Source organism: Trichechus manatus, unplaced genomic scaffold (genome assembly GCF_000243295.1).
Source record: "Trichechus manatus latirostris isolate Lorelei unplaced genomic scaffold, TriManLat1.0 scaffold00003, whole genome shotgun sequence".
Classification (NCBI taxonomy): domain Eukaryota; kingdom Metazoa; phylum Chordata; class Mammalia; order Sirenia; family Trichechidae; genus Trichechus; species Trichechus manatus.
The window spans coordinates 5,639,413-5,665,802 of record NW_004443939.1 but is presented as its reverse complement, the minus strand read 5'-3'; the positions used below and the strand labels follow the sequence as shown (position 1 = coordinate 5,665,802).

Below are 26,390 nucleotides of genomic sequence, written 5' to 3'. Positions count from 1 at the left end.
AAAAAGAATTGGTCGACGTTCAACCACTTCAGGAGGTAACATATGATCAGGAACCGATCGTATTGAAGGAAGAAGTCCAAGCTACACTGAAGGCACTGGTGAAAAACAAGTCTCCAGTATTTGACGGAATACCAATTGAGATGTTTCAACAAACAGATTCAGCGCTGGAAGCGCTCACTCATCTATGCCAAGAAATTTGGAAGGCAGCTGCTTGGCCAATCAACTGGAAGATACCCATATTCATGCCTATTCCCAAGAAAGGCAATCCAACTGAATGAGAAAATTATCAAACAATATCATTAATATCACATGCAAGCAAAATCTTGTTAAAGATCATTCAAAAGCAGCTGCAGCAGTGTATCAACAGGGACTTGCCAGAAATTCAAGCCAGATTTAGAAGAGGACGTGGAACCAGGGATATGACTGCTGATGTCAGATGGATCCTGGCTGAAAGCAGAGAATACCACAAAGATGTTTACCTGTGTTTTACTGACTATGCTAAGGCATTCAACTGTGTGGATCATAACAAATTACGGATAACATTGCAGAGAATGGGAATTCCAGAACATTTAACTGTGCTCATGACGAATCTGTACTCGGATCAAGAGGCAGTCGTTGGAATAGAACAAGGGGATACTGCATGGTTTAAAGTCAGGAAAGGTGTGTATCAGGGTTACATCCTTTCACCATACCTATTCAATCTGAATGCTGAGTAAATAATCCGAGAACCTGACTATATGAAGAAGAACGAGGCATTAGGATTGGTGGAAGACTCATTAACAACCTGTGTTATGCAGATGATACAACCTTGCTTGCTGAAGTGAAGAGGACTTGAAGCACTTATTGATGAAGATCAAAGACCACAACCTTCAGTATGCATTACACCTCAACAAAAAGAGAACAAAAATTCTCACAACTGGACCAATAAGCAACATCATGATAAACAGAGAAAAGATTGAGGTTGTCAAGGATTTCATTTTACTTGGATCCACAATCAACGCCCATGACAGCAGCAGTCAAGAAATCAAAAGACACATTGCATTGGGCAAACCAGCTGCGAAAGACTTCACTGAAGTATTAAAAAGCAAAGAAGTCACCTTGAGGACTAAGGTCCACCTGACCCACGCCATGGTGTTTTCTATCGCCTCATATGCACGGGAAAGCTGGACAATGAATAAGGAAGACCTAAGAAGAACTGATGCCTTTGAATTGTGGTGTTGTCAAAGAATATTGAATATACCACAGACTGCCAAAAGAACAAACAAATCTGTCTTGGAAGAAACAGAACCAGAATGCTCCTTAGAAGCCAGGAAGGTGAGACTACATCTCACATACTTCAGACATCTTACCAAGAGGGATCAGTCCCTGGAGAAGGACATCATGCTTGGTAAAGTAGAGGGTCAGTGAAAAAGAGGAAGACCCTCAAAGAGTCGGATTGACACAGTGGCTGCAACAATGGGCTCAAGCATAGCAACAATTGTGAGGATGGCGTAGGACCAGGCAGTGTTTTGTTCTTTTGTGCACAGGGTCGCTGTGAGTTGGAGCTGACTCAACGGCACCTAACAACAATAACATAGGAACATAAAGTAGACAAACAGTTGCTACAGTTGAGGGGGAGGACAGTGACTGGGAACGGGTATGAGGTTTCTTACTGGAGTGATGACAGCGTACTAAAGTCATTGTGATGGCACACTCTGTGAATATACTAAAAACTACTGAACTGAATACTTTAAAATGCGTGAAATTTATGGTAGGCAAATTGTATCTCAATAAAGCTGTACGGCCCTTGCTCTCAAAAAGTTGAGAGGTTCTGAGTTAGAAAAACATGCACCAAGACATATGACCTTGGATCTGGGACTTCATCTTCCCCTGTGAAGGAAGCTGGTAAAATTGAACGAAAAAATGATAGTCACTTTTACAAGACTTTATTTTACACCAACAATTCAATTTAGGGAAAGACAGAGGGACTGACTGATGTCACATCCATTCAAAGGACAGCAAAGGTAGTTTAAAACTAAAAGAAGAAAGACATTGCTTAACAATTCATGTTTACCTCTTTTTCCTTAATTAAAGCTTCATGTTTTTCTTCAAGTCGCTTCATTTCAAAAGCTAGCGTGTCTGCCCTTTTGGATTCCGAGGAAAGTTTAATGTGAAGATCTTGAACCTTTTGTCAAAAATAAAAGTAAAATTCAGCAAAATAAGGTTCCAACAAAACCTTAGTAAGTCGGTTCTGATGTAAGCTGGATGTCTTCTATTTTTTTTTTTTTTTTAGTTTTCATTATTATTGTCTTTTATTATTAGTATGTTTATAAATCTGATCTTTGTCTTTAGGGGTTGGAAAAATTACATACAAACTTACAGATACATTTTAAAACTGTATGTAGTACATATTACTAATAATAATACGATGTAAAAAAATATAATAAACAGACTTTCGTAAATACGGTTTGTCGTAATTCGAACACATCGTAAGTTGGGAACTACCTGCAATATTGATATTTAATTTTTCAGAGTTGAGTAAATGAGGAACTGACATGGAAATAAGATATTTATGCTAAGATTACAGTTAAATTCTAAATATTTGTGGAAAGTAGTGTATAAATAAGAAAAATTAGTATAAATTTTAAAGTACTCAAATGATAATTTAGTCAAAAATACCAGCCTCCTACTCTAATGTTTCTCTAGGTTGTATGATAAATGGCAAAACAATATGCTAGTGTAGAGCTCCATTTTTAATGCGTTTACCACGGGTTACCTGAAATGCTAATAAATAGTACAGTGTCAAAAAAAAAAATACACAAGCTCAGAAGGCAATAGAAAGGTAAACGACTAATATAATTCAAACGCAATTATCAAAATTTGAATTAAAATTACAAATAAATATTTAATAATATTAACTTCACAGCTGACTATATATAATGCTTCTGGAGTTTTATATCATTCTTGAAGGATGAAATAGAAAAACAAAGTTGAGATCTTTCTATGTTATCGATTACAATTTTTTCTTACCTGCCTTTTATATGTTTCTAATTGTGTACGTGCTGCATTGGCCTTCTTTAATTCTTCTTCTAAGCTGACTGTATTATGCATATACATCATGTTCGTTTCTTGTAAAGTTTTCACTTGCTTGCGAAGGTCATTCAGATCTTGTAGTTTCTGACGATATATTTCAACTGTTGACTCCAGTTTACTTGCTTTATCAGAGGTAGCCCTATAATAATAAAAACCAAACATTATTACATAACAACCAGTAAACAGACATAACAATTTATTCAGGCTATAAAATGAATCTTCCAAACAAACTATCAATTAGCTATAGCAAAAAAAGAAAGAGAACTGGAAACTCCAAACTTAGCAAGAACTTTGGAAACTCAGGCCTAAAAACAGTGGAAAGTTCAATCTTTTTGTTATAAAGACACTAAAATAAGAATACTCCTAATTTGACATGCCAAATTATCGAACTATTTTATTTACTAGCACATTGTATTAAAAAAAAATGGTTTTGTAAATACAACTGAGTGTCTCTGAACGCCTCCGTAGCTTATGGGCCAACCTTGCTTTGTGCGTGTCATTTAGTATAATTTTATTCTAGGTATTTGATATACTTACGAAGTTGATTCAACTTATAAATTTGATTGTCAACAAAAAATACTTCCCTTAAGAGTTGTGGTTACCTTACCAATGGAGCTGGGGGAAAAAAAACCCAAACAAACAAACCAAATCACTTCAAATCACATGCAGATGCAAATGGTTATAAAGATTTTCTTCCCAAAATGGCATTAAAACTGCAAAAGAAATTGCTAATTAATAAAAATTAACAGAAAATGCGAAGATCATGTGGATAATATGTTTGCTTGAGTAATATTTCACAAAACTGTGAAAGACAATTCTCCCTGAAATAAATATTAGGATTCTTACCTATAGTTTTCTATATTTTGTCAAATGCCAAAATATCGATTGTGAGAATTCATTTCTTTACACAATACTTCACAAAATATACTAATGACTACAGGGATGCCAAGGTAAATATATCTGAAAGTAACTCAGCTACAAAAGTCTAAGAAAAAAGGTATCATTTTGGGTTTATGGGTTCTAGTAAGAAAATGTCTAAACAAGAACAGAATCTTATCCTCAAACTGCAATTACTAGAGGCAAGCATAAAAGAAGTAGAAACTAAGAGTTCAGATCAAAACTGATCAAACTTGATATACCAGTGATAACCCTAAGAATCCCTAATTAAAATATAGAATACCCAAATTTACTAAGCAATAACTTAGAAGCGACATAATTATATTTAGACACGCCATACCTAAGAACATCTATTTCATCTTTCAGGGCTCTTGTTTCTTCAGCAAGATTAGTCAATTCATCATTCCTATGTTGAAATTCAATTAGTTGCTTTTCAAGCTCTTCACAGTGAACACGGTAATCATCTTTTGCAGCTTCAAGCCTTACATAAAGAAAACAAATAAGAATAATGTAATTTACATTGCTTTTTCCCCAACAGAAACATGGGCTTACTAAGGAAGATACACTTTTAAAATGTTACTTAAAATTCTACATTCAAAAGAAGAAAGACTAAAGAAATAGACTTTTGGGTTCTTGGTTTTGAAACAGACTTGAGAAGTAAACTTAATGTTTTGAATTTTCATTTTCTGAAATACTGTGCTTAGTTTTATCTCAACTGCTAACAGAAATTTTAATTTCCAATTAGGAAGATAAAATGCGTAAGATACATAATGAAAACTACTCAAACATACACACAAGATGTAAAATGGTGAAATGTTAATTCTAAGTAGACTGTGATAAATTAAGAATGAATACTTCAAACCCTATAGCAACAAAAAAAACTAATAATTAAAATCAAATACTAAAAAAGTATTTGACTAACCCAAAAGAAAGCAGGAAAGGAAGAACAAAAGAGCACATGGGCAAAATGAAAAAATTAACAACAAAATGATAAACCTAAATGAAACTATAACAATAATTATATAAAGGGATAAACTGACTGAATATTGCAATTAAAAGGAAGATAACAGACTGTATAAAAACTAAAGCTCAAATATAGAGATATTTCAGATTTACAAAAGTGTTAATTCATCAGAAAGACATTATAATAAGTGTAGTTACATAGTAACAGCTTCAAAATATATGAAGCAAAAATTGATAGAACCAAAGGTAGAAACACACAAAGATTTAATACCAGTCTCTCAATATTGATGGAACTAAGGAGCAATGGTTAAGCACTCGGCTGCTAACCAAAAGGTTGGCAGTTTGAATCCACCCAGCAGCTTCATGGGAGGAAGACATGGTAATCTGCTCCCATAAAGATTAAAGTCCAGAAAACCCTATGGGGCAGTTCTACTCTGCTACATGGGGTCACTATGAGTAAGAAACAACTCGATGGCAACTAAAACCAGCAAAATATAGAAGAGATATGAACATTATTAACCAATTTGATATAACTGACATTTATAAACACTTCAGCCAACAACTGCAAGATACATATTCTTTACAAATGTACATGGAACATTCATCATAATGAAACATATGATGAGCCATAAAATAAGCATGTTTTGAAAAAGATAAAAATAATAAACCTCTAGGAAGAGTGGAGCTCTGGTGGCACAGTGGTTAAGAGATCTCTGCTACTAACCAAAAGGTCAGCAGTTTGAACCCAACAGCCACTCCCTGGAAACTCTATGGGGCAGTACTACTCTGTCCTATAGGGTTGCTATGAGTTGGAATCGACTCAACAGCAATGGGTTTTGGTTTCTAGGAGTAACCACCAAGCATCTGTCGATTTGTTGTACTGTGATGGCTTCTGTGTTGCTCTGATACTGGAAAACAAGTCCACAAGAGCCAAAATATGACCTTGAGTATATCCCACCTGAATTTGGAGAGCATCTCAAGAATAGCTCTAATGCATTGAAAATTAATGACTGAAGACCAGATGAGTTGTGGTAACACATCAAGGACATCATACTTGAAGAAAGCAAAAGGTCATTAAAAAGACAGGAACGAAAGAAAAGACCAAAATGGGTATCAGAAGAGACTCTGAAACTTGCTCTTGAATATTGAGTAGCTAAAGCAAATGGAAGAACTGATGAAGTAAAAGAGCTAAACAGAAGATTTCAAAGGGCAGCTTGAGAAGACAAAGTAAAATATTATAATGAATGTGCAAAGACCTGGAGACAGAAAACCAAAAGGGAAGAACATGCTTGGCATTTCTCAAGCTGAAAGAACTGAAGAAAAAATTCAAGCATGGTGCTGCTATACTGAAGGACTCTACGGGGAAAATACTAAACAACAAAGGAAGCATTAAAAGAAGATGGAAGGAACACACGGAGTCACTGTACCAGAAAGAATTGGTCAACGCTCAACCATTTCGGGAGGCAGCATATGATCAAGAACCACTGGTACCAAAGGAAGAAGTCCAAGCTGCACTGAAGGCACTGGTGAAAAACAAGGCTCCAAGAACTGAAAGAATAACAATGAGATGTTTCAACAAATGGATGCAGCACTGCAGGTACTCACTCGTCTATGTCAAGAAATTTGGAAGATAGCTACCTGGCCAACAGACTGGAAGAGATCCATATTTGTGCCCACTCCAAAGAAAGGTGATCCAACTGAATGCAGAAATTATCAAATAGTATCATTAATATCACACACAAGTAAAATTTTGCTGATTATTCAAAAGCAGCTGCAGCAGTATATCAACAGGGAACTGCCAGAAATTCAAGCTGGATTTAGAAGAGGATGTGGAACAAGGGATATCATTGCTGATGTCAGATGGATCTTGGCTGAAAGCAGAGAATACCAGAAAGATGTCTACCTGTGTTTTATTGACTATGCAAAGGGATTTGCTTGTTTGGATCATAACAAATTATGGGTAACATTGCAAAGAATGGGAATTCTAGAACACTTAATTGTGCTCATGTGGAACCTGTTCTTAGATCAACAGGTAGTCACTGAAACAGAGCAAGGTGATACTGCATGGTTTAAAAATCAAGAAAAGCGTGCATCACAGTTGTATCCTTTCACCACACTTAGTCTATCTGAATGCTAAGCAAATAATCCAAGAAGCTGGACTGTATGAAGAAGAATGTGGTATCAGGACTGGTGGAAGACTCATTAACAACCTGCGATCTGCAGATAATACAACCTTGCTTGCTGAAAGTGAAGAGGATTTGAAGCACTTACTGATGAAGATCAAAGACTATAGCCTTCAATATGGATTACACCTCAACATAAGAAAACAAAAATCCTCACAACAGGACCAATAAGCAACATTATGATAAATGGAGAAAAGACTGACATTGTCAAGGGTATCACTTTACTTGGATCCGCAATCAACAGCCATGGAAGCAGCAACAGTCAGGAAATCAAATCACGTATTGCATAGGGCAAATCTGCTGCAAAAGACCTCTTCAAAGTGTTAAAAAGCAAAGGTGTCACTCTGGGGACTAAGGTGCGCCTGACCCAAGCCTTGATATTTTCAATTGCTTCATATGCTTGTGAAAGCTGGACAATGAATAAGGAAGATCGAAGAATTGATGCCTTTGAATTATGGTGTTGGCAAGGAATACTGAATATACCACGGAATGCCAGAAGAACAAACAAATCTGTCTTGGAAGAAGTACATCCAGAGTGCTCCTTGGAAGCGATGATGGCAAGACTTTGTCTCACATACTTTGGACTTATTATCAGGAGGAACCAGTACTAGACAAGGACATCATGCTGGGTAAAGTAGAATGGTCATCAAAAAAAGATGAAGACCCTCGATGAGGTGGACTGACACACTGGCTGCAACAATGGGCTCAAACACAGCAATGTTTTGTTCTGTTGTACACAGGGTCGCTATGAGTCAGAAGTGACTCGATGGCACCTAACAACAACAACAAATAAAAAGAGTAATCAATAAAATGAGGGAAACACAAATTACCAGTATTAGGAATGAAAGAGAGGATATCACTACAGATCCTACAGTAACTGAAAGGACAATAAAAGACTGCTATGTACAATCTTATGCCAATATATTAAACAACTTAGATGAAATGGACATTTATCTTAAAAATACTACTCATCAAATTGACACAAGATGAGAAACAGAAATCTGAAACGTCCTATGACTATGAAAGAAATTAAACTTGTTATTAAAAGTCCCTTCACAAAGAAAACTACAGGTTCACATTGTTTTATTGACAAAATACTATTAAGCATTTAACAGACAATATTCTTTAACTCTTAGAAAACAAAGGCAGAAGAAATACTTCCCAATTAATTCTATGAGATTACCATAACCCTAACAACACTTGAAATGGAAAAAATATGAACATAGTCATAAAAATTCTTTCAGTGTATTAGCAAACCCAATCCAGCCATATATAAACAGGATAATAAAAGATGACCAAAGGGGTTTATGTCCAGTATATATGGTTGTTTAATAATCAAAAATCAACCAATCATATTAAAACAATAAAAAGAAAATCACATGATCTTTTCAGGATACAGAAAAATAATCTGACAAAAATAAACACCAATTCGTTACAAAAAGTCTTAGCAAATTAGAAATAAAGGTGAACTTACTCAATCTAATAAGAGTACACACTTAAAAAAACCTACAGCTAGCATATTTGATGGTACTTAAGAGAACATTTTCTCTTAAGATTGGGAACAAAACAAGAATGTCTGCTCTTGCAGTAAGTCAAAAAAAATAAATAACAGGTGGAAATAATAAAAGAAAGAATTAAAACTGTTATTAGTGAGATGATTATAGATTTCGTAGTATATTCTATGCAAACAAATACAGAATAAGCAAATTAAGAAATTTTGCATGATTTGTTTCAAGACACAAGATGCAAGACACAAGTCTCAATGTATAAAAATCAACTGTAGATTTATATTTTAGCAGCAAACTTTTGGATAATAATTTAACTGTATTTTTATATCATCAAAACCATAAAATACTTGGGAAAAACATTAACAAATGACATACAAGATGAATTCTACCCTGAAACAACAAAGCACTGCGGAGAGAAATTGAAGACTTAAATAAATGAAAAGGCCATACTCATACATAGGAAAACTCAATACATTTAAGATATCAATTACATAAAATCTATATAATCCCAATATGTATATTTATAGAAATTGACTAGCTTCTTCTCACTTTTATGTGGAAACTCAAAGGATCTGGAATACCTAGAACAAATTTTGAAAAGAATACAGGTGCAATACTTATACTACGTAATTTCAAAAGACTTACACCAAAGCTATAGTAATCAAGACAGTGTCATACTTGCATACAGACAGACAAATTGATCAATGGAAGTCCAGAAAAAGACCCAAATTCTATGGTCATATTGTTTGTGACAAAGGCGTGCATCAAAGCAATTCAAGAGGGCTAAAAAATACTCTTCAACAGATGGTGCTGAACACCTAGATACTTATTTGGAAAAATAATAATAATAATGCTGGACTCTCACAACTCACATCATTTTAATTTGAGATAGGTTGCAGACCTAAACGTAAAAAATAAAACTATGAACGTTCTACAAAAAAAATATTAGTATCTTCATGACCTAGGAGTAGGTAAAGATGTCCTGGACAGTACACAAAAACCACTGATCTTAAAAACACTGATAAATTAGACTTCATCTAAATTAAAAACTTTTTACTCTTAGAAAAACACCTTTAGGAAATGAAAATGCAAGACACAGAAAGGGAGAAATATTTACTATACATATATCTGACAAAGGACTTATATTCAGAATACATATATTTAAAAAATACTCCTACAACTCAATAATAAAAAGACGAACAACCCAATTTAAAAATAGGTCAACAGTGTAAAAAGCCATTTTACAAATTAAGATATATAAATGGCCAATAAGCACATGAAAAGGAGCTCAACACATCATTAATTATCAGAAAAATGCAAATTAAAGCTACGATTAGATATCACTAAATATCCACTAGGATGGCTAAAATTAAAAAGAATGATAAGATCAAATTTTGGAATGGAGGCAGAGCAACTAGAACTCTCACACACTGCTGGTAGGAATGTAAAATGGTATGACCACTTTGGAAAATGGTTTCTCAGTATCTTTTAAAATTAAAAATAGACCTACTATATATAATACCAGCATACGTATTTGACCACCAGAAATGAAAAAATATATTCACATATACTCCAATGTTCCTAACAGGTTTATTTATATTAGCCCAAAACTGAAAACCTAAATTTCCATCTAAAGAAAAATGTATAAACAAAATGCAGTATAATATGGAATAATTCTATACGATTAAATACTACTCAGTAATAAAAAAGAACGAGTTATTGATACTTTCAACAACATGGATGAATCGCACAAACATGCTGAGCAACAGAAGTCAGTCACCAAAGAGTTCATTCTACACAATCGAATTTATATGAAGTTTTAGATCAAACTAATTTACAGTGAAAAAAACATCAGAAGAGTAATTAGCCTCTAACAGGAAGAGACTGACTGGGAAGTGGAAAGAGGGAATTTGCTGTACTGATAGATATGATCTATACTGATAAATGTGTAAGTTACATAGATGTAGGTATTTGTCAAAACTCGACAAATTGTATTCAGTATTCATGCATTTCACTATATGTAAATGTTATCTTAAAAAAAAAAAAGGGAAACGTACTGAACCCCTGTAATAGTTTGCTTTTTACAGAAATATGGGTTAGCAATTCTGAAACTACTTTCTGTGTGTTTGGGCTTGAGCAAAAAAGTAAATATATCGAGGGAAATAGGGACCAGGTTCTCACTGCTAGAGAAGAGAGTTATAATATGGTAATGCAGGAAAGGATGAACCCTGAGGTGCTGAACTAAAATTTAGGTAAGCTCATTATTCATATTGATAGTTAAATACAAAATAAATTAAATACAAAAATAATTATAGATACACGCACATATTTGAGTGTGTGAATGTGGGCAAGTGTGAACATGGGCGGGTATGAGGCTATGCAAGTATCTCTCCTAGCTCTGTCCTCCAAAGTAGTCTAGAAGCAATGATACAAAAAGTTGAGCTGCAGGATAGATCTTTGTTTCCAAATAATGTCCTTCACTAAAAGGAAGGAGGGAATCTTGAAGAAATAGCTGATTCCAGAGTTAGGAAACCGAAAGGATGAGATGAGTTGGGAACATATCTTTGTGCCAAAAAGTAAGAAAGCACTCAAAAAAACGATGGCAACATGTTGAAAGGACACAGGAACCAAGTAGAAGGCCTCCTACTGGCCAAATCTGGGAAAATCTGAGCATCAAAACAAATAATAGTAACAGATTTATACTCTATTAATAAAAATCCATTACTAAACGCAATGCAAGTTCCTGGACTGGATTATGAACCAAAATGAGCTATAAAGGACATTGACACAATCGATGGAATTTAAATATAGTCTGTGGATTAGATATTATCAATGATAAACTCCCTAATTTTGATCACTATACTGTGTTTATGTAAGAGAATGTCCTTGTTCTTAGGAAACACACAATGAAGTATAGGGGGGTAAAGGTGCATGTCTCCAACTCATCCTTAAATGGTTCAGAGAAAAGATATGTATTATCTATATGACTATATACATAAAGAGAATGATAAAGCAAACGGGGGAAAACATAAAATAATTGCTAAATCTGAGAAAGGGGTATAAAGGAGTTCCTCGAAATTTCTTGCAACTTTTTTTTATAAGTTTGAAAATATATCAAAAGAAAGTAATAAAAAAATACGTAAAGTACAATTAGAGTGCCTGCCCTCAAACACTTACCATGGAAAAGGATCAGCGGTAAGCACACAAGGGACAATCAATGTTAAGAATGGGCACATTCATTATTTTCAAAGACTATTAAAAAGTGAAACGCATCTCTTTCACTTAACATTTATATGTTTCCATTTATTTTCAGGTTCCCTCTCCTGTATAAGAAACTCCCTATCCTCCCCAGGCTTCAGCAATCACTCCCTTTTATGAACTCCTGTTGTACTTGTTTATAATCTTTGGGCTGTATCATATGTTATTTTGAATTGTTTTCTTTTTACATATGTATTACATTTGCCTAACTGGACTGTAAGCTTTGTGAGGGCAAGAATCACTTCGTATCCCACTTGGTATCTTTGGTAGCTGAATTACACGCTTACTAATGCTTAATAATTAGCTGTTGATATTCATATGATGTTTTAGCTACCTGTTTAATAGATAGAACTCTATAGAATGACTTCTACTGAAAATGCTACCTGAAGTTTTCTTCCTGTAATTGTTCTAGTTGTAATTGTGCATGAAAATACTTTTTTGCAACCATTGTATTTGGATCATCAAAAGAGCCATCCAACTGGTCGAGTTTTTCATTCATCATCTCATTCTCAGATACCAGTGAATTCTTTTCATCTTGAAGTGCAGTCACCTAAAGAACAAATACACAAGTATAAGCATCAATAGCATAAAAGCTATTCAGAGTCTAATTCTCACCAAGTCATTAAGCAGCTTGGTCAATCAGATTTGATGATTTCTAAAGATACTTCTAATTCTGGAATTCTGAATCCACGAGGTTTGAATCAAACAAAAGAAATAAAATCAAAAGTAATACATATATGAACAAAACACATCTTCAAAATGTTAGGTCTGAGTTTTAGGAAAAAGGTTATTTCTAAGCTTCTTAAATTTGACATACTAATGAACTTCAAAAATTTCATTTGTTCCCCTTTTATGTATAAACTTTCTAATTTTGGGGATGTTGTTATATAGCAGGAGCCCAGGGGGCGCAGTGGTTAAGAGCTCGGCTGCTAACCAAAAGGTTGGCAGTTTGAATCCACCAGCTGCTCCTTGGAAACTCTATGGGGGAGTTCTACTCTGTCCCACAGGGTCATTATGAGTCGGAATAGATTCAACAGCAACAGGTTTGGTCATATAACTCCAAAGAGAGGCTGGTGAATTTGAACTGCCGACCTTTTGGTTAGCAGCCTAACACTTAACCACTGTGCCACCAGGGCTCCTTGCAAAATACACACACATATGCACAAAGTTATCATTTCTGGTTCACAGTAGAAAATTCTCAGTCATACATCACATATTCAGGGGACAATCCCTTTTGGTTAATTAATCAATAACAAAAAGCTGTACTGTATCCATTTGCACAGACTGCTTATCATTTAAAATGCGAACAAATGTGCGACTTTACAACCATATCAAATGCCAACACCTGACAGATTTCTTTTACTCATACTTTTAAAACAAGCATGATTCCCTTGCCTCTATTTCTTTCCATTTAAAAACATCCTTAAAATTCTACAGCTAAGGCTGTGACATTTCATGAGACCAGAAGTTTACATATGATTTTAACATGAATTAGTTTGATTAAAAAAGATGACTATCATTACTTCCAAATACATTACTGGACAAGTTTGCTATTTATATTTTCAACAGGTGCAATTAGATCATTCCAGTTAAGAAACACATATTGACAAAGTGAGCTAATAACGGGCAATTAAAATCAAGTTACCAACACTGTCCTCAAAGTGAAGAATACAAACAAAGGCTGGGGAACCTGGCCCTAGGCAGACATGAGGAAACGACTTTCTGTTCCTAAATTCAAGGCATGCATCGATCTCCTCATGCAAGCAAGTTAGTGACTATTACCTGTCATGTACAATCCTAAGTGTACAATCCTTACATTTTAGAAACATTGATTACCCAGCCCTATTATTTTACATATTTACCACGTCCAGCCAGGACAATGCTACCACAACCCTACTTCCTTGCCCTCACGCTTTCAGAAAGTCAACTATTTATTTAGTTCATTATTTAGAGGGGGTGAAAAAAAAAGCAATTTACATACAGCATATAATGAAGGTCATTTAATCTTTTCAGTACCTTTTTCAAGACTTATTGTACAACCTTCACATTTGTACTTTCATATAACAACAGTAACAACAGATACAAATGCATTCACAGTGCTTCTGTGCCAGGCCCTCCTCTGAGTGCTTTACTATATATTAACTCATTCAATCCTTACAACCACTCTAAAAGACATACACTATTATCACTCCATTTCTCAAAAGAAAAAACTGAAGTAAATTTACTGAAGTAAATTTTCCTAAGAGTATACAACCAACTAGTAACAAGGTCTGGCTCTTAATATAGGTATCCTGGTCAACAGTCCACCCACCCTTTAACCACTAACTGCTGTCTGTTGTGCCAAGTTTGTTTGTGTATGAACATGTGTGAATATATAATGCAATGCAATGTAATATACATACACACAGAATGCACATGCATATACCGGGTGTCAGGCACTTCTACATGCTTCTATAAACTACCTCATTTAATATTCACAAACACCCTAAGAAGTAAATTTTCCCGTTTTACAAAAGAGAAAATGAAGGCTTCATCTAGCAGTTGAAATTCTACAATTAGAAAGATTTTCTCAATTGTTCTTTTTGAGGGCAAGAAAATAGACCAGCAATTTTCAACTCTCAGAGAAAAATAATTATAATACTCATGCTCGAATATTTAAACCTAGAACAAATCCTTTTAATGATCCCTCCATGGAATGAAACCCAGTTTCCAAAACACTATGTCAATGAGTAAATTAAAATAAAAAACTTTTACTAATGTAAAAAGATGTTTTTTCAGACTAGGTTTCTTTTCCATACCTGCATATCTAGTTCTTGGCATCTTTGCCTCAGCTCTTCTTTTTCTGCTAGTGCTTCCTGAAGTTCTTCCAAGGCCCTTTTAAGCTGAAATATAAAATGTCCCAATTCTTAGTAAATCATGTTTTGACACAAATAGAAAAATATACTTGTCTCACAACACACACATACACTGATACTGGAAATGAATTTTAAATTTACCTATTATCAAATCTGTCATCTTTGTGTGAACAGTATTTACGCAGCTTCATTAACATTTATGGGTAAGGTACCACAGAAAAAAATTTCATGTAAATCCTTGAGAAATATTTAGCCAAAACAGTAGTAGCAGAAGCACTGTTCTGCTTCAACACAGAAAAAAATGAGAAAGAACACAGCATGTTTTAACTTAAACAAACTCTGTATTGAAAAAAATTTTTTTTTTCTATTTTGTGGTGGTTGTTGAGAATATAAACAGCAAAATATACATCAATTCATCCATTTCTACATGAACAACTCAGTGACACTGATTACCATCTTTGAGGTGTGCAATCATTTTCACCCTCCTTTTCTGAGATGTTCCTTCCCCACTAACATAAACTCACTGCCTCCTAAGATTCCTATCTAATCTTTCAAGTTGCGCTGTCACTTTGATCCCATGTAAAGTTCTTAAAAGAGCACAATGCTCAAGGCAGACATTCTTTACTAGTTAAGCTAAACTACTGTTTGGTTTTAAGAAGACTTCTGGGGATATTTTTGGTTTAAGTTTAAAGATTATCTCAGGGGAATAGCTTCAGAGGTTCATCTATCCTCCATGGTTCCAGAAAGTCTGGTGTCCATGAGAATTTCAAATCCTATTCTACATTTTTCCCCTTGTGATCAGGATTCTTCTATATAATCTTTGATCAAAATGTTCAGTAAGGGTATCCAGGCACCATTCAGTTTCTTCTGGTCCCAGGTCAAAGGAGGTAGTTGTTCAAGGAGGCAATTAGCCATGCATTCTATATCCTCCTCCCACTCCTGACTCTCCGTCTTCCTTCGTTGCTCCAGGCAAATACAGACCAATTGTGCCCTGGATGGCCACCTGCAAGCTTTTAAGACCCCAGGCACTATGCAAAAAACTAGGAGATAGAACAAAAGCACTGAACATGTTATAAGGCCAATTAAGCGAGATGTCTCATGAAACCATGACCCTAAACCTCTAAACAAAGGAACCAAATCCCAAGAGGTTTTTGGTTGTACATAAGTAGCCTCAGCAACTACTTTTTGCTGTTGTTGTTGTTGTAAATATATCTATCACACAACTTTTGCCAATTCAACTTTTTACAGGTATACAGCTTACCGACAGCAATTACAATAACCGGCTGTGCAACCCTACCCTTAATCAATGCAATTTTTTTAACTTGAAATATTTTTTGAGATGACTAGTGACACTCATGAAGAAACAGATGTCCGAAAATATTTATAACAGGAACAGTACTTGAGGCATTTATCTCTCCTCTTACCCTTTCTCCTACACCCCAGGTTAAATTATACAAGAGGAATGCTTTTTCCCCCATGTCAAACAGTAATGTAATATAACCAGGGAAGGAGTCTTGAATACAGGTCTTTGAGTTATTTCTTCAACATCAAGAGAAATGATAGCTATCGTGACAAAAATTATGTTATCTCATTGGATAAACTAAAGTTTAGCTTAAGTTTTTGTTTCTTTTTTTAAATTGCTACTGTTTAATTACATAACCACATGTTGTTGTTCATAGGCGCCATCAAGCCAGTTCTGACTCATAGCAACCCTATGTACAACAGAACAAAACAATGCCCGGTCCTGTGCCATCCTCACAATTGCTGCTATGTTTGAGCCCATTGCTGCAGCTACTATGTCAATCCATCTCGTTGAGGGTCTTCCTATTTTTCGCTGACCACACAGCACAGGCCAAATATGTGTTACAAGAGATAGAAAGTTCAATTACACTCAACTCTTCCACCGTGAACACAAAATATCTGGGGACTATACCACTGGCATTCATGAAGGAATGCATTTTAACATTCAACTGGGATGACAGAACAGAATAAACAATTTAAAATTCATGGAAGAAAATGTTCTTTTAGATGATCATCTATGTAAACTCTATGATAATAATTGGCAAAGAACTATATCACTGTTTTCAACATTTTCCTGACATACCAAAATACTCACCTGTTGCTCTAATTCCCCAACAGCATCATTTGTAGAAGAGTTCAACATTTCTTTATTCATCAACTAGGAAAATAAAATAGTAAAATTAAGTACAAATAGTATAATGTGTATGCAAGAAAAATATATTTACTTGAATGGGCAATAAAATCATCTATATTTAGTTTTTCCATGCTTTAACCAGATGACTCTTAGAATTCAAATAAATATTTTATCAGAAGTTTAAGCTAAATAATAGAATGTTAAAACTTTGTACTGGTGAAGACATTCTAAGTAAAAAATGCTTTAATATGTAGACAGATTTGAAATACTTTTTGGACTGAAAATTACAACCCAAGTTCTAAAAAATAAATTACTAAATAAAACTGAATGTTTTAAATTAAAAAAAAAAAAGACTGTCTCACATAATATATAAATTAACACTTTTAAAATAGAGCCTTAAAATGACTGATATGGCAAAATTTCTAATTTGAGAAGTCACTTTAAAAGTAGGAGTTATAACTACATGGAAAAAAAAAAAAAAAAATCCTATAAAATAACCTTTTTTTGCATATGAACCAAACCAAAAACCAAACCCCTTGTTGTTAAGTCCATTCTGACTCTCAGCAACCCTACAGGACAGAGTAGAACTGCCCCATAGGATTTCCCTCGAGCAGCTGGTAAATCTGAACTGCAGCTCTTTTGGTTAGTGGCTGTGTTCTTAACCACTGTGCCACCAGAGCTCCATTTTTTTGCATATGAAAGGCAGATTTATTTATGTGTGATACTCTGAATCCAAACCAACAATGCAAATGCCAAACATACAGACTGCTGAAGTCCTGTATGTCTCCCTCCAAACCATGCCCAGTCCAAACTTTTTTCTCAGTAATCCTTCACAACACTTCATCTCAGCCTTTTACCCTGAATTTAAGAATCAACCCTCTGAATCACAAATTCTTAATTCTTCTCGCTTAACTAGGATAAGTGGATTGGCTTCAATCTGGGTAACCTGCTCCAAAATCCAAATGCCTGCATATCTGCTCACAGATCTAACATCCTGAAATGCATTTGGTATATATATAAGCTTTGTAATCTCAGAAAAGATTGCTCTAACTAAAACAAAAAAAACGAGAAGAAATGGAAACTCCCATCTGGGCGGAGGTTGTTTATCCTGCTTAGTTGAAGTTATTTAAAGGAACTTAACAATATTAGTTTATCAACTACCTTTTAAAATGTAGAGATATTAAAACTGGGTTTGAAGGCCTTTTAAGATATTTTGAGAAAAGACGACACCCTTGCTAAAGGTAAGGAAACTTGCTGCAAAGGGCAAGTTTATACAAACAGAAAAATACACATTCATAAAATCTGCAAGAAGTTTTCTATAATTTGGTTTAGACTTTTCATGCATATGTGAACATGATATAACTTACCTCTTGGATAGCAGTCATGACCACATGCTGAACAGACTCTTCCAATGTCATTATATTTTGAATATGTTCTATGATTTAAAAAAAATCAGATATGAAAAAAATCTACTCATTACCCATAGTACCTTGGACATCCAACTAACAGAATCCAAAATTAATTTACCACAGATAATCCTTTACGCAAACAGATTATTTTTCCACTAAAACAAATATATCTACTTAAAACAAATAAGCAGTATACAAAATACTCACATAAACATTAAAAAATGTTTATGTTAAAACATTTTTTAATGTTTTCTTTTTTCTTAAAGAAGAAAACCTCTAATAGCAACCTTAAAACAATTACAAATTTCTTGCCTTCTGTTAAATATTCAGTATTACTGGATGAATTCGTAAGTATTAAGTGAACCCCTAAAATCATAGGCCCAGAAAGTTACATTTTACCACCTACTTAGTTCATTCCAGAAAGGCTTTCAAAGAAGGGAATTATATGGCCTCCTGAAAATACCTGCTAGCCATTCACTAAGTCTCACTGCAAGGAGTTCCTTCCAGCATACCACAAACACACATGCAGTAAGTTACAGTGATTCAGTCCCAATAAGAAATGAGAAATCATGAGAAAAAGTCCTTCATAGATATGAAGATTTAATCCACGTGAACTGTATGTTCTCCAGCTAAACAAATTTCCAAACGTTTTAAGGGCTTATCATTTTTCAATGCGTTTTTATTTTAATGATTCTTCTAGGAAACCTCTAAAAGTTCTCTAAGTCCTCCATTTAGTTGTAAAGCCAAGAACTGGGCAAAGATTCCGATCGATTCTCGTGTGCACCTGACCACTAAGTGTTATGAAAAAGAAACAAGAACTAGAGAAGGCACTGGCAATTACATGGTTTAAATGTATTTTCTGAGTAATAAAAGTGTTTCAAGTTTGCTAAAACCTTCCTAAAAATAATCATTTTTTTCACCAAAATAAACACAGTACTGTTAACCAAACCAATTCATTCTTTAAAGACTGAAATTGTTGCAGTACTTTGATTCATCTTCAGAATCAATTCTTACTTAAAAATACAAAGGTGTGAAAATTCATTATATCCTGGATTTGTTTTCTTTTTAAATTTTAACTAAATAAATTAAACTAAAAATTCTTTTTCACTTATCTGCTCCCTCCTAAAAATTAAGAAAATACACAATACCTCCAAAAATAAATCCAATGAGATAACTGTTTTTTTAAAATAACAAAAATGAAAGTTCCTTATATGTACCACTTGCTAAATTTTTACTTATATATCCAGAAACTCAATTTCCTTTTAAAAAATATGACAACAAAATTGCTAAGTAATGCTTAAAACTAAACTATAAAAATACAATATATCATATCAAAACTTACAGGATGCAACAAAAGCATCACTTTCAAGGAAAATTGTAATTTAAAATGTCACAGTACAAAAGAGGAGAGGCTAAACATTAATGAACTATGTGTCCAAATTAAGATGACAGAATAAGAACAATTCATTAGTTCATAAGAAAATAGAAGGAATGAGGTACAGAATAGGAACAGAAATTAAATAATGGGGAAAAAAAGACTCAAAGTCAAAAGTTGGTTCTATGAAAAATACCCACCATGTGTTTGTCAGTTTGTCACACTGTGGTGGCCTGTGTGTTGCTGTGACATTGGAAGCTCTGCCACTGATATTTCAAATACCAGCAGGGTCACCCTTGGTGGACAGGTTTTAGCGGGGCTTCCTGACCAAGACAGGCTAGGAAGAAGGACCTGGCAGTCTATTTCTGAAAAAAACTGGCTAGTAAAAACCTTATGGATAGCACTGGAATGACATCAAGGACATCATACATGAAAAAAGCAAGAGGTCATTAAAAAGACAGGAAAGAAAGAAAAGACCAAAACGAATGTTAGAAGACTCTGAAAGTTGCTCTAATGTCAAGTAGCTAAAGCCAAAGGAAGAAAAGAAGTAAAAGAGCTGAACAGAAGATTTCAAAGGGCAGTTCAAGAAGATATTCTAATGAAATGTGCAAAGACCTGGAGATAGAAAACCAAAAGGGAGAACACACTCGGTATTTGTCAAGGTGAAAGAACTGAAGAAAAAATTCAAGCCTCGAGTTGTAATACTGAAGGATTCTACGGGGAAAATATTAAATGACACAGGAAGAATCAAAAGAAGATGGAAGGAATACACAGAGTCACTGTACCAGAAAGAACTGGTCGATGCTCAACCATTTCAGGAGGTAGCATATAATGAAGAACTCATGGTACTGAAGGAAGAGGTCTAAACTGCACTGTAGGAAGTGTTGGAAAAACAAAGCTCCAGGAATGGTGGAATACCAATGAGATGTTTCAACAAACATCGCTGGAAGCGCTCACTCATCTATGGCAAGAAATTTGGAAGATAGCTACTTAGCCAACTGGCTGGAAGAGATCCATATCTGTACCCATTCCAAAGAAAGGTGATGCAACAGAACGTGGAAATTATCAAACAATATCATTAATATCACACGCAAGTAAAATTTTGCTGAAGATCATTCAAAAGTGGTGGCAGCAGTGCATCAACAGGGAACTGCCAGAAACTTAAGTCGGATTCAGAAGAGGACATGGAACAAGGGATATCACTGCTAAAGTCAGATGGATCTTGGCTGAAAGAAGAGAATACCAGAAAGATGTTTACCTGTGTCTCACTGACTATGCAAAGGCATTCAACTGTGTGAATCATAACAAATTATGGATAATACTGTGAAGAATGGGAATTCCAGAACACTTAATTGTGCTCATAAGGAAAACTATACTTAGACCAAGAGGCAGTTGTTCGAACAGAACAAGGGGATACTGTGTGGTTTAAAGTAAGGAAAGGTGTAGTCAGGTTGTATCCTTTTACATACTTATTCAATCTGTATGCTGAGCAAATAATCTGAGAAGCTGGAGTATATGAAGAAGAACCGGGCATCAGGATTGGAGAAAGACCCATTAACAACATGCAACATGCAGATGACATAACCTTGCTTGCTAAAAGTGAAGATGACTTGAAGCACTTATTGCTGAGATCAAAGACCACAGCCTTCAGTATGGATTACACCTCAACATAAAGAAAACAAAAATCTTCACAACTGGACCAACGAGAAACATCATGATCAATGGAGAAAAGACTGAAGTTGTCAAGGACTTCATTTTACTTGGATCCACAATCAATGCCCATGGAAGCAGCAGTCAAGAAATCAAAGGACACATCGCACTGGGTAAATCTGTTGTAAAAGATCTCTTTGAAGTGTTAAAAAGCAAAGATATCACTTTAAGGACTAAGGTGTGCCTGACCCAAGTCATGGTGTTTTCAATCGCCTCATATGCATGTGATGATGGACAATTAATAAGGAAGACCGAAGAAGAATTGATGCCTCTCAATTATGGTGTTGGTAAAGAATACTGACTATACCATGGACTGCCAGAAGAACGAATAAATCCATCTTGGAAGACATAGAACCAGAATGGTCATTAGAAGCAAAGATGGCGAGACTTCGTCTCACATACTTTGGACATGTTATCAGGAGGGACCAGTCCCTGTAGAAGAACATCATACCTGCTAAAGGAGAGGAGCAGTGAAAAAGAGGAAGACCCTCGATAAGATGGACTGACACAGTGGCTGCAACAATGGGCTCAAACATAGTAATGATTGTGAGGATAGCACAGGACCGGGCAGTGTTTCATACTGTTGAACCCAGGGTCACTATGAGTCAGAATTGACTCGACAGCACCTAACAGCAACAACAACATGAAAAATAACTAATACAACTGACAGACCTGGTAAGATTCATCAAGCAAAAAGAAGGTACAAATCACCAGTAATCAAAATAGAAAAATAATAAAGATCACAATTCTAACAGAAAATTACTAGATTTACAAATGAATCAGTAGTTGAAATTCATGATAAAACATTTAAGGAAGTCTAAGCTTTTCACGAACAAAGGTCCCTCACTTTTATGAAAACTGCAGTATGTAGATATTTCACATCATGAGTGAGAAATAAAAGCTTATGAGGAAGTACTGACTTATCCTACAAAAAAAGTAATAATAATGAGAGAAATAGACTTATATAATATATTCTGATACCCAACCCTTTCCTGTTTAATTAACTATAAGTGATTTCATATATTTTATTTTTCCTCTCTGAATTTGTTCTTACTGAATTTACCCTGTCTCATATACTTCCCTAATTAATTAGATAAAGTTAAATGTGTTTTCTAAGGTGCTAAATAGAAGTATCTGCAAATTTAAGCACCAAACATTCTGTTATAAAGGTGACATACTAAGACCAAGTTTGGATAAATCATGAATCTAAACATCAGTGTTAAAAATCTCACCACCCAGACTGATGTAAGCACCTGAGGTAAGTAGATGGAGGTCTGTTCAATTATTTTATTCTTCATATATTACCAAAATAATCTTTTTGTACTCAGCAAGATATGAATCACTATGTTTGGGTAGACCAATATAATGAAACAATTCCATCTATATCATCAGACTGGTTATCTGGAGTACAAATTTGACAGACATTCTTCTGAAAAAAGCAGAATATCATCTGAAGAAGGCTGTGTTATAATTCAGGAACTGCATTCTTTTTTTAAAAAAACTGGAACAATCTAAAGTTCTATCTCAAAAGTGAAATAATGAATCAAATCAGTAAGTAAAATGTATTGAGTATCCACTATGTTCTAAGCACTAAATGTATTAAAGTGAGTTATAAAGTAAAATGCATGTAAATTAGCCACTGAGTAGGAAACTTGGAATCTAGATACAAATGAGATACTCAAGATAGTAAGGTTTTATTAATGGCAGAGCTGGGCTAAAATTCAGATCTCCTGGCTTACATTCCAGAGTACTTCTGCCAAGCTGTAATAGTAAATTTTCTCTTCTTTGTATAAGGTTGCTTCTAGAATCTCAAATGACTGAAATTCACTTACCTTGTTTCTTCTCACAGTTGACTGCACAACCTAAAATAAGCTGGAGCAATCTCCCAAGTTCTACAGAATCTGAACATTCAGTTATTTGGTTTAAATCAGGGATAAGTTCTTCAGAAATCTGCTGCCCCAAAAACTGCAATAACAAACAAGTCAGGATCACTCAGTTATGCAGGTTACAAAGAAATAACTACAGTCATGTGTCGCTTAACATCCATGATACGTTCTGTGAAATAGGAGATTACGTGATTTGGATGTTGTGTGAGCACCGTATTATACACACAGGCAGTGCCGCGTTATGAATGTCTGACTTACTTACAACCCGTAGTTATGAACTAATCCCCATAAAACCTATTATATATTAAAAATTCAAGGTACATACAGTAGTTCATAACAACACACGGGCACTACTTTGTAATGCACATCAACACATTATTATTATTATTACTATATTATTATGTTAAAGATGTTTTAGTGTATCTGGAATGTTTCTTCAATATTTTTTACGCATAAAAAGGTACACTATATATAACCTTATGGGACCTCAGATGTATCTGCGGTCGGACATCGCCCGAACAGACATTTACAGCATATGACTGTACATTGGATTATCACAAGGGGAATAAACTATAAATAGGTTCAAGAAAAGACTCAGATAAACTAACAATGATAAATCCATGATTACTGATTAAAACCAGTTAGCAATCTTCTGTCAACCTCCCAAAATCTTGAGTAAACAACCAAAAGCAACTAAAACAGTTTTTAACCAAGTATCATTTGATGACACTGTCAAAGAGAATTATTTAATTGAGGGAAGGAGCCTCTGGCCTGATCTACTAGGACAAAATTTAAGATTATCCATTAAATAAAGAAAGGTTTATGTTAAATCAAAGGACAGCCATAATATCTGGAAATATAATCAACTGCTAGAGAACTACAATATAAATTGTCACACTTTTACTAATGAACAAATAATCTAATGGATTAATCTTTCCTGGTCTCATACTTCACATTTTTAACTTATTAAAAAGGTTTGTTGGCATTTAAAAAAGCTTCAAAATGCATTTTATACATTAATGAATTGAAAATTTTCAGAGTTCCCTTAAAATTTTTTGGAATAAATTACAGGTTAAATTGTGTGACAACTTTAAAAAATAAAGTATTTCATAGCAAAACCAAACCAAAAAGGTTTCAATCATTAAACAATAAGCTGCCTGACAAAGAGTCTTCTTACATCAAATAACTCTTCCAGACTATTGTTCATGATACTGAAGAAGAAAAAACAAACTACCTCAGTAACGTACTATCTAATGTGACTTTAATACTACTTTCATTTAGCTATTTTTTTAATTCACTTGCACAAACAAAATCTTACAATATACCTTTGCTATTGTTTACTTGGGAAACAGATGTCAAAATAAGAGAATGATTTAAATAAAAAATTAATTTAATAACAAAGTCTACTTTATACTATTGTATAAAATCAAATCATCTAAAAATGAAGGTAAACCCTATTTGAGAAAATAATTTTAAGAGTATGTGTGTATATGTAAGCTTACATACATATACATGCAATGTTAGTTTACAAATCAATATATTTAAAAAATTTGAATATTCTAAAAATGGCAACAGTAATACTTTCTGATACAGTAAAATGTTATAAACAAAAAGCCAAGTCAATTTTCAGTGTCAATGTAGTTATCATAAAGCATTTTGTATTTAGATAGTCATACCTCATGATAATAACTCATGATTCCTTGAAGGACCTTCTTTAAATTACTAGCCTAATGAGGGAAAAAAAAGAATAAGAAATAAATCCTTGTTTGCTATTAATAATGAAAGAAAATTTACACCAAAGTAAAATATAATAAAAAATTTTCCCTGATTAAAAAAATGAAATAAAAACTTAACATTAGAATTTTACAAATATAGGTACATGGTATTTTTTAAACATCAGAGATTTAATCAGAGGTGGACTGAAAATAAAAAAGTCTTCATGCTTACATATTTTAACTAGGGTGCTTCTATTTAAAGTGAGTCACAATGAATTCAAGTGTCCACTTTAAAGATTTAGTTATGAGCATGTCTACCTCCAGTCATGAGCAACTAACAGGGTCTAGACTCACTCTCCTACCACAACTAACCAGAAAACAGGACAAAATACAAGGAACAACCGTTTTCAAACTTTAGTCAACAAAAAATACAGAATTCTACTTTGAGAAAAGGAAAGCAAAAAAGATAGGCCCTACACTAGTCCCAGCTTTCTGTCTGGAAACAGTTTTCAGACTGTGGAACAGGGAGGTTGAAACTAATAAGCAAAGCCTGATGTTCTCGTTGAGTTGAGGACACAGATATGAAAAGTTTCAGGAGCTCAAGGAAGCTAGAATTTGCAGGAGAGACACGTGAGGAGGTGAGAACTGCAGAGAGAAAGAATTCGAGATATCTGCATAATGGTTCCTTTGAGTCTTTGGCTAAACATCAATTTGCATGCATATGGGTAAAACTCAACAAGATTGAACAAAAAAATAATTTACAAGAAAAGAAAAATTCCTGGGGGAGTTCCGGCAAAATGGTGCTCTAGGCAGAAGCACCACGCCGTCCCTCCACAGCAAAGATCCGAAAAACTAAGCCATACAGAGAATACAACAATCCTGAAACCCTAAAACATCAAATGAAGAGACAAAGAACTCAGCCAAGCACCAAATGGAGTGAGAAAACTGACAGAGAACGGAGAGAGAGGAGAGATTCATGCAGAGGTCCCCTACCAGCTAATACAGCGCGGATCCACCATCTTGGACTCCTATCGGAGACCAGAAAACAGGGGTACGAGAAAGCAGCCTCACGGAGCATCCAGCGGGAGACAAAACAGCCGGTAATTTGCAGTGCGCTTTCCCACCCCCCACCCCTCTTCGCCCTGGCTCGGCCTCCTCTGCTTCCTGCGGCCACAGTCTCTTGACTGAGAAGCGCCGGCTGCTTGGATTCCACACACCCCCGCGGGCGGCTCTCTGGGTGCCATTTGTTGGCTGCTAGTGTTGCTTTTTTTTTTCTGCTTCTTTTCATTTCTTGCTTGCCTCTCGCCACCTCCCCCTCCTTTCACTCAAGTGCCTGGCTCTGTGCGCCATCTTTGCTTCTTCCTGAGGGGCTCCAGAGCGCCAGCAATTTGTGATATACGCTTT

General features: G+C 34.8%; 1 protein-coding gene across 2 annotated transcripts in view; it reads right to left on the bottom strand.

Moving 5' to 3' along the window:
- HOOK1 (hook microtubule tethering protein 1) overlaps nt 1–26,390 on the bottom strand; it is a 93,688-nt gene that overhangs the window by 28,218 nt on the left and 39,080 nt on the right. For both annotated transcript variants that reach the window (XM_023730593.1, XM_023730594.1), the window contains 9 exons: nt 24,948–24,998; nt 23,218–23,350; nt 18,259–18,326; nt 16,853–16,915; nt 14,680–14,763; nt 12,265–12,431; nt 4,310–4,450; nt 3,010–3,211; nt 2,054–2,164 (listed from right to left, as the gene is read on the bottom strand). In XM_023730593.1, the coding sequence (XP_023586361.1) occupies nt 2,054–2,164; nt 3,010–3,211; nt 4,310–4,450; nt 12,265–12,431; nt 14,680–14,763; nt 16,853–16,915; nt 18,259–18,326; nt 23,218–23,350; nt 24,948–24,998 (1,020 nt within the window). The remainder of the gene's footprint in view (nt 1–2,053; nt 2,165–3,009; nt 3,212–4,309; nt 4,451–12,264; nt 12,432–14,679; nt 14,764–16,852; nt 16,916–18,258; nt 18,327–23,217; nt 23,351–24,947; nt 24,999–26,390) is intronic.